Source organism: Rutilus rutilus (genome assembly GCF_951802725.1).
Source record: "Rutilus rutilus genome assembly, chromosome: 5".
Lineage (NCBI taxonomy): Eukaryota > Metazoa > Chordata > Actinopteri > Cypriniformes > Leuciscidae > Rutilus > Rutilus rutilus.
This window is the reverse complement of record NC_140213.1, coordinates 17,339,615-17,349,822: the sequence shown is the minus strand read 5'-3', so window position 1 is coordinate 17,349,822 and position 10,208 is coordinate 17,339,615. Positions and strand designations below refer to the sequence as shown.

Below are 10,208 nucleotides of genomic sequence, written 5' to 3'. Positions count from 1 at the left end.
TGACTATGGAAAAGGGAATGATATGGTACAATTCCGGTAATACCATGGAAATAAACAAGGCTTCCTTTTACAGTACAGTTGCACTTTACTTACTGAGTAAATTGTCATGTTTTCCTTGGTAACGTTGCAGGACATATGAGGTAAAATAAAAATAAAAATGTGACTATGGAAAAGGGAATGATATGGTACAATTCCGGTAATACCATGGAAATAAACAAGGCTTCATTTTACAGTACAGTTTCACTTTACTTACTGAGTAAATTGTCATGTTTTCCTTGGTAACGTTGCAGGACATACGAGGTAAAAAAATGTGACTATATGGAAAAGGGAATGATCAAGTTATATGGTACAATTCCGGTAATACCATGGAAATAAACAAGGCTTCATTTTACAGTACAGTTGCACTTTACTTACTGAGTAAATTGTAAAAACATCTGCAAGAACATACCCAGTATTTAAGATGTGCCATGACATTATGAAAAACTGTTCCTGCGGGGTAGTTACCAGGTAAGTGTAAGGTAAATTATTTGATAAACCGTCTATAAATGGGTGTAGCAATGAACAACAACTATGTAAGACAAGGTAATTTATTGGAAACTACGTCTTAATTTCAAGATAGTAATAAATAAACATGGACTGTTACCAACATAACCCTAGGATAACTACAAACCTAACTTGAATTGATGAGTAATACTGGAGGTGTTTCTAAAAATTGGCTGCCTACATTCTGAGGAAGTACACAATTAAATCGGAGTTATTACCAACCTAAACAGGTAACAAGTACACAGTACTTTGTTGAGTTGATATTTAACAGTGGTGTTTTTTTCCCTGGTAGTTTCTCTGTAATTGCAAACTAATCACCTTAAGTAATTACACACTAAAATACTATAATTTACCATATGCTTACCAGGTAAATACCTAGTAATTAGTTTGTAGTTTCTCTGCATTTACATACTTGTTACCTGTGGTAATTACACGAATAACATTAGTGCGAAAATCGACCACCATCTCCCTGGTCTTCCCCGTGTTGATCCGGAGGTGATTTCGCTGACACCAGTCCACAAAGTTCTGTATCAGTCTTCTGTACTCTGCATCATCATCCTCAGTGATGAGGCCAACAATGGCCTCAGAGAATCATCAGAGAACTTCTGCAGAACACATCTGTCCGAGTTGTGTCTGAAGTCTGCCGTGTAGAGAGTGAAGAGGAAGGGGGCCAGCACAGTTCCCTGGGGGACACCCGTGCTACACATGAGACGGTCAGTTCAAAACCCACTGTGACAGCAGGTGGTCCACACCAGTCCTCTCCAGCTTATCCTTCAGAAGCATCGGCTGGATGGTATTAAAAGCGCACGAGAAATAAAAAAACATGATTCTTACAGTGCTGCCGGGCTTCTCCAGGTGGGCGAGGGCATGATGCTGCAGGAAGATGACAGCGTCCTCCACCCCGATGTTGGGCCTGTAGGCAAACTGTAGCGGGTCCATGAAGGGGCCCACTGTGGAGCGGAGATGTTGCAGGACCAATCTCTCCAGCGTCTTCATCAGGTGTGATGTAAGAGCCACTGGCCTGTAGCTATTGAGATCTTTAGGGTGCGATGTTTTTGGCACCGGTACCACACAGGAGGTTTTCCACAACTGTGGTACCACTCCCAGTTTCAGGCTCAGGTTGAAGATCCTCTCCATAACTCCACTCAGCTGGTCTGCGATGGACTTCAGGAGCCTGGAGCTGATACCATCAGGACCTGCTGCTTTCCTCCCCTTGATTTTCCTTAGCGCCTGTCTCACCTGTACTGCTGTGAAAGACAGGGGTAGGCAGGGCGGATCAGTGCTAGGGATGTGAGAAAGTCCAACTGGAGATGTAATGGGTGAGAAGTGAGATGAACCGAAGGTGTGAGAGGTGTGAAAGGCAGAGGAGGTGCCTTGTCCCGGTGGTGTGGGGATAAGGTGCAGTTGTGTGGGGGGAGGCATGGGGGGAGGGGTGACTGGCTGATCAGCTTTGTCCCCCAATCTAAAAACTCTCCTCTTCTCTTTTAAGAGAGCTTTAATATCAGGGGTAATCCATGGCTTGTTGTTTGAGAAACACTGTACCGTCCTGGTGGGCACAGTGTTCTCGTAGCAGAAATTAATATAGTCCGTGATACAGTCTGTAAGTGCGTTGAAATCCTCCCCATGTGGGTCACAGAGCTCTGACCACATAGTGGTTTCAAAACAGTGTTTAAGAGCCTCCTCGCTCTCTGCAGTCCAGCTCCTCACTGTTCGTGGCACCACAGGCTCCCTGTATACAATAGGCGTATACACAGGCTGGAGATGGACCATATTGTGATCAGCTTTCTCTATGGGGGGGAGGGGAGTCACAATGTATGCCTCCTTGATGTTAGCAAAAAGCAAGTCCAATGTTTTATTGTCTCTGGTGGGGCAGGTGACATACTGGGTGAATGTGGACAGCACAGGCGAGGGAGAAACATGATTAAAATCTCCAGAGATCAGGAAGAGGACATGTGATTGCTGTGTCTGGAGCCTGCTGGTGACTGAGTGCAGGACATCCGTTGCTGTCTCAGCATGCGCAGAAGGAGGCACGTACACTGCTATCACAATAACATGTGAAAACTCACGTGGCAGATAATATGGCCGCATGCTAACAGCAAACAATTCAATGTCCCGACAACAGAATCACTCCTTAATCGTGCAATGTTCAGATTTACACCATCTTTCATTCACATACACCGCCAGACCTCCTCCATGCTTCTTACCGCTGTCAGCCGTCCTGTCCGCTCGTAGGAGATGAAAATTATCCATGATAACAGCGGAATCCGGGATGTTTGGTGTCAGCCAGCTCTCAGAGAAGATAAGTAAGCAGCTGTCCTTATACTCTCGCTGGTATCTTGTTAGCGCTGAGAGCTCATCTGTCTTATTAGAAATGGACCTAAGGTTTCCCATAGTGACAGAGGGACTGCAGGTCTAAAGTGCCTTTTCTTCTCTCGAAGTTTCTTTCCAGCACGACATCCTCGGCGAGTCTTCTTGTATAACAACTCCGGGGGTATCACATGTCTGTCTCTGAGGATCTCCGCAGCGATAACAGCTGATCCCGTGTGTAAACAATGCGTGTCCCAACTCCGACAGTCATAGTTCCATAAATGGGTAAAAAGTGCTATAATCCTAAAAGGGTATGTAAGTCCAGAGAAAGTCTCTACAATTTACAAAAGAAAACATAAAAGAAAAGAAACGAGAGAAGAGAGGAGGAAGTGTTGCAACCAGCTGCTACTTCCTGCAGCGCCGGATATGGAGGGGGGAGCTGCGGGGGGACTTGAGGCTTTTACCCAGGCACTGGAAGGTGGTAGCTCTAGTGGAGTTTTCCAGGGTTAAAGATCCCATTCAGTCGACGTCGACTACGTCTGACGTTCTCGATGGAAAGGGAACGTCCTGGTTGCGTATGCAACCCACCGTTCCCTGAAGGAGGGAACGGAGGACGTAGTCCCTTTGCCACTATAGCCAGACCACCGCTGACTCCGAGTTCCGCTCGACTCCTCAGCGAAAAACAAGTGGTGCGTGCATCTGCTTCCATATTTATGCCCGCGCGGCAAGGCGAAGCGCGATGCGTCTCACACACGCCAATATGCACATTGGCTCGTTCTAACATGCTCGAAGAAGACAGGCTCCCTAGCGTGATCCCATTCAGTCGACGTCGACTACGTCCTCCGTTCCCTCCTTCAGGGAACAGTGGGTTGCATACACAACCAGGACGTTCTTTCTGCATCATTTCTAACTTCAAAAACGCAAACCAGTGAGAACGCCGATGGCGTGGACATGCACATTACGAGTTCAGTCTATAGGTATGCACATTTGAATATATGTGCTCAGGCGTGTAGTCCTACAAATCAACCCTCAACATACTACTTGTCTGGCCTTAAAATTTATAATACAGAATTTTTATCGCTTCCGCATAGCCACGCGAACCGGAATTATCCCGACAACGCTTTATCTGTAGAGAGGTAAAGGAGGGGAGGGAGGCCTTCACAGGGGAGATACTAGTTGATATTTCAGGACTGCGCTGTCATCCGGCAGCTCGATGGCACACGACATGCTAGAGGAGCGGGAGGTCCGTGGGGATTCACCCGGTGGAAGCGCTCCCACTGTAACCCTTAGATCTTTGCTTTGCACACAGCTAGTGTAAGAATTGATAAATTAGGAAATTCCGGACAGTCTGTTGGTCAGTCGGGGGTGACCAGACCCTGAGAGGACAAAAGGACCTCTCTGGAGAATACCATTTGAACTGGCTCTCATGCACCATCAAGACGAAAGTCTCACCTCCGAGTCATCCGAATCTACATCTCTTTCCCTCTCCCTTCACCCCCTCTCTCTCATGCTCAGATGATCACCTGATTTCACCCAAGAAAATATATAGTTTAATATATAGTTTAATGTGAATGATTATCACAGAGTATTTTCATGTTTGGTATCGTTTGAAGGAATAACACCGCACTCACGAACAACAAGGTGCCAGACAAACAAAACTGAAGATCTCAAAAAATAAATAAAACTGTCTGCACACTTGAATCCTTTCAGCAAATTTAATAGCCAAGCTTTCGGTCAGACGACCATCCTCAGGGCATACAGACAATCAATGTAGCAAGACAATCAATGTAGCAATCAACTTAACTGTGTTCAAACACATCAGGACAATCAACAGTGATTACCACACCTGTGGAAGCCAGGTAGGAGAGTTGTAGTCCAATGGTGGGAGTTGTAGTTTTTCTTTAACCTACCCAACATATTGAGTTATCTACATCTATCTGTTTGGTATCGTTTAAAATGTCACAGTGCGACTGGTACAAATGTCTCATTTCAGAATAAGTAAAACACAAGGTAATAAGGTTTTAAGAGTTTATGGATAGTTGACTTACAAAGGAAGGTGGTCTCTCAAGACAAATGGTCACTCACCCCCAAGAGGTGCTACCTCTGAATGCAAATTTCTTTTGTTAGCACATGTTTCCATGTGAAAGAGGTCTGACTATTTAATGAAATGCAGCAGGGAGATCGGGGCCTTTTCTGTACTTCAGATTGGTCCGTGGGGCTGAGAGAGAGAGAGATCTCTCAGCCTCATGTATTTCTTAAAGTTGGGTTTGCATCTTCTCTCTATTCCAGAGCATTTGATGTTTTGTATCGATTATCTTTGAATTGATTATGAAATTGGCATGATACATTTACCTGAAGTAATAAATTGTTACATTTGATTATTCTAACTGACTTTGATATTATTTTCATTGAAGAGTTAAACGGAATAGTCAAACATTCGCTCACTTTTAGTGAGGCACAGATATTATTAAAACCTTTTCATTTATGGAGTCAGATGAACTAACGAGTAAATACATATGATCAATGTATTACAAATTTAACCAACCAATACTCTGCATGAGTGAGGACAGAACACGTGATACCTTCCCCGTGTATTGGCGAACCGGCAATTGGACCAATATAGCGGGCCTTACACTAGCGTACTGGGTAACATCAGAGGGGACTCTAGCCTTTATGAGAAAGGCAGGTTAGGAGTGTCCCTCATTCTCATTCGCCAATTTTTTATTTGTCGTTTTTCTACTACTCAGAGGTGATTAGGGCTCCGAAGTATGACCCCTAATGTCGTCACTCGACATAAGGTCAAACGTGACTGTCAGAAAGGCAACTGAGATCCCATAGTGTGACATGCCCTACAGCTGGGATCATGTTTGTACAGTCTGACAAGCAACAATAGTAAAAGACTGTTATAAATCGTTATAAATACAATACAATGTTTTAAATACAATGTGCACCCAGCTTAACGTTTTACAGATTCAAAGGAACCAAAATGATCAGAAGATTAATTTGTGAAATGGATATCGCTGTCAATCATCCATATATTATAAAAGTATACATTTTCCCTTTAAAATGTAGTGAAGATTGGGGTTAGGGTCAGCATTTCAACAATATATCCTGTTTATACAGTATAGCCTCAGAAATGATAAATGTTGAATTTATGTCTAAGACAGTGTATGTAGGGTGTTCATGTCTGCATTTTTTTTTTAAGTCTGTATTGTATTAGTTTATATGTACATATTTGTGTGAATTTAATAAATCAGAAATTTTTTGTGTGTCTTTGAATAAACAAAAAACAAAACAAAAAAAACATTTGCAATGTTAATAGAGACATGTTAGTTTATTTCTTAGCAGGACTTAGATGTTGTTTTTCCCATCATATTTTGCTTTGTATTTTGTTCAGGGTTAAACAGGATGACATAACATTTAGGTGCAAATATGCAGAATAGTAAACTGAAGCTTGAGGCTAAAATGGCAAATATCTCCACAGCTACAGTAAATTTTCCAGGAGAACTGACATAAGCTGGAATAAACGTGATCCAAACAGCACAGAATATGAGCATACTGAATGTGATGAATTTGGCTTCATTGAAGTTATCAGGCAGCGTGCGAGCCAGAAAAGCCAGAATGAAGCACAAGACAGCCAGTAGGCCAATATAACCCAGCACAGCCCAGAATCCTATAGCAGAACCCAGGCTGCACTCAAGAATGATATTTTCCTTAAGATATTTCATATTTTTATGAGGAAATGGAGGGGATATTGTTAACCAAAGAACACAGATAAGAACCTGTACAAGTGTAAAGGCAAGAACACTGAGTCGCTGTTGTGAAGGCCCAAACCATTTCATGACATTACTTCCTGGAACTGTAGCCTTGAAGGCCATTAACACCACTATTGTTTTCCCCAGAACACAGGAGATACAGAGGACAAAAGTGATCCCAAATGCTGTGTGACGCAACATACAGGACCACTCAGTGGGCTGTCCAATAAAAGTAAGTGAACAGAAGAAACACAGAGTCAATGAGAAGAGCAGGAGGAAGCTCAGCTCTGAGTTGTTGGCTTTTACTATTGGGGTGTCCTTCTTGCTGTAAAACAGGATAGCCACCATCGCAGTTAATCCTACTCCAAACAGTGAGAAAAAGACTAGCACTATACTCAGTACTTCTGTGAATGACAGAAACTCTACAGTTTTTGACACACATTCATTTTTCTCAGCATTTGACCAGTATTCCATTGGACACCGCATGCAGTTATTTGAATCTGGAAAATGAAGTTGTAATCACTAGTCAGAAACAAAAGGATAGCATTTTCATTTGTGAGCAGTAAAAGAGCAACTAACACATTTTCTTTAAAGCTGAGAAGGACTGACTATTACCTGTCTCATTGCTGATTTCTCCTTCTGCACATGGTATACAGTCATAACAGCAGACAGGTCTTCCATTCTGTGCAGCCTTCCTAGTGCCTGGAGGACAGCTCTCACTGCACACAGACCTCGGCTTCTGCATCAAAAAATTGTACCTTGATATATTTATACTGAATCTGAAAAGACTGAGTGATTACAGAATTTTGCGACTTTGATTAATAAATAATGATTATGTATTGTGAGCTAATGTATTGTGAATGCTGTGGAAGTGCTATTATAGAAGTTGAGCGCATTTTACAGTCACTTAGTTTAAAACACTCTTCCGTTGTGTTTGTCAACCTACACTATACAACTATACAACATGATGGCCCAATTAAGTTATTTAAACTTATATCACATATTTAAACTAATATCACAAAATGTATTTTAACTACTTTATAATCAAAAACTTTTCTTATTTTGACAAAACAAATATCATTGGAAAGGTCGGAGTCTCAAGGTTCCATAGTTTGTGATAGAAGTGATATTTTAACAGAAATGTATTAATTTGTTAAAGGAGAATGCATAAAAAAAACTAAAAAAAAAAACTATGGAATGTGAGTGACACCTGGTGGCTATTTTTGGTAGATCCTAAACAAACTTTAACTTTTGCCAACTTCATCAACTTCAAATTTTTTAACACAACTTAGTTAGTTGATAATAATATATAAAATAATATATAAAATAAAATAATAATATTTTGTAATATATATATATATATATATATATATATATATATATATATATATATATATATATATATATATATATAATAAAAACTATTTGGTTTTAAATTTAAACTTCCATAACTTTTTCAAACTTTGGATAGTGCATTTTCACATCTATTCTTAAAAAGGGGGGTGACAGTTTAAACAAACCCTGTTGGACAAACAGATTACTTGTATTTACCTCTACCTGTCCACCAGCCCAGATTATGTTTTCAGTGTTAAGCACAAAGCGCTGGTCAGGGGGCAGTGAGGCATCATAGTATCCCACTGATTTAAACTTTATTGATCCATCTGAGTCCTGCTGCCAATTGACAACTTCATATTGGGCTACTGCACCACCCGTGCTGTCAAACCACACATGATCTCCCGTCTTTATGGTGAAATTCACCATTTTCAGAGCCTCAACAAGCTAGTGGAAAAAGGCAATGACATTATCACTGAGGCATTTTAATATATTGTTCTCTCATTTTCTTCATTTTTATTCAAATGTATTTTAATCTTTTACTTGTTGTGGTTGTATTGTCAGGCCTTTTTCACAACCTTCTTGTTCTTTGCACTTAAGTAGACTGTGTAGTGAATGAGCCACAGCATAAACTGCTTTGTAGACGTAGCTTGCATATCTTTGTTCAGGCACATCTTCATTGTAATTTTTTAGCAATAGCAGCTCTTCATATCTGCTGCAACTTAAGGCATATTGAGAATAATTCCCCTTTGTCTGTGAACATGGAAAAGCTGTTTTCCAAAATTCTTTTATGACATAATCTGCAAACCCTGCAATGTCGATTTTTCTCACTGCAAACCCCAGTGATCCTCCAAGCACATGGAAACTGTTTGGAGTGATCAAACTCTTTACAGTTATCCATGATTTCACACCAATCATTTGAAGGCCTGTAATGTTCTGAATACTTAACTGATCAACAAGTAAGCCCATCTCAGGAAGTGAAAAAAATGCAACAATCACTTTTGCGGTGCTTTTTTTTATTGTGTCTACCACTTTCTGAAGTTTTTCTGGCTCTGTTCGGTAGAATTTTTCAGAGTACTCCACACAAATCCCCTCCTCCTGGGCTATTTTCAGAAATATAGCCATTCCATAGTTTCCATATTCATTGTCACTGTTCACAGCTCCCAACCAGTACCAGCCTAAGTTCTTGACTATGTATGCAAGTGCTCTGCTCTGGTGGTAATCACTAGCCATAGTCCTGAATAATGAAGGGTAATATTTCCTGTTACTGAGGCATTCACATGTAGCAGAGTGACTTATCTGAAAAAGAAAGCACAGAAAACAGTGATACAGTCATCTGTGATTAAGTAAAACATCAAATTATATTGCTCTTTACCACTGGAATCTTAAAAGGTCCCGTAGTTCTAGACAGAATCACTGTTGCAGAAGACTCTGATTCGCCTATGATAGCATGTAAAGGAGACTGTCCATTGCATCTGTGTCCTGGTACAAACTCCTGACCATTCATCAGTCCCATAGTTGCACTCATGGTAGACAATCTTGAACCACAGGTATCATATATTTGATAACCAATAGAAACATTTGGGAGCAAACTTTCACTTCTGTTAATCTCCTCAATGGCAAAGATCATGATTTGTGCCAGTCGAAAATCTCTCAGATACACACTGTGAAATCAAACATTAAATGGTGAAAAAACATTATGCTTGAAACGCCATTTTATTAATAACTTTCTCTTGAAGTTAATTTATAGATATGATGCATTTTCATTTTATATGTCTTTTTGTTTTAAATACATTATCTTCTCTAATGTTTCGAATATAACAAACCTGGAGCATGTTAGTAGCTGAGGTTTTTGCGTAAACTCAAATGAAGGTGATATTTCTATGCTGTGGACTGGAAAAAGTGCTCCAATGATTATGTCTCCATCCTTTGAAAGCAATGGATACTGAGGATCTCCCATTATTCGGCAAACAGTGTTTCCTGCCTTCGTATGAAGTTGATGGAAGAGCAGGAGTGTGTAAAGAAAGAGAAGCATCCCAAAAATGTAGCTCAACTGTGAATGCCAAATACATATGACTTGATACAGTATTTGCACTTTTATAGACAGAATTAGTATGGGTGAATGATTGAGAACGTAGCCAATAATATCATAAGGCAGGAAATGAATCAGGTCAAGAAGGGGTGGAACAAAGTGAAGCTAATTAGTCTGATTTTCCCATATTGTCAGATGGTAATATATTGTGAATATTAAAATAGTAGAGATAAGCTAAT

General features: G+C 40.6%; 1 protein-coding gene across 1 annotated transcript; it reads right to left on the bottom strand.

Annotated features, from left to right (window-relative positions):
- Positions 1-6,191: 6,191 nt before the first annotated feature.
- Positions 6,192-9,972, bottom strand: LOC311291096 (extracellular calcium-sensing receptor-like; the record flags this gene model as incomplete). The annotated part of the gene is made up of 6 exons (XM_084409968.1): positions 6,192-7,105; positions 7,221-7,344; positions 8,157-8,384; positions 8,481-9,236; positions 9,313-9,601; positions 9,764-9,972. The coding sequence occupies 6 exons, from the start codon at positions 9,970-9,972 to the stop codon at positions 6,192-6,194; spliced, it is 2,520 nt and encodes an 839-aa protein (XP_084266094.1).
- Positions 9,973-10,208: the final 236 nt, after the last annotated feature.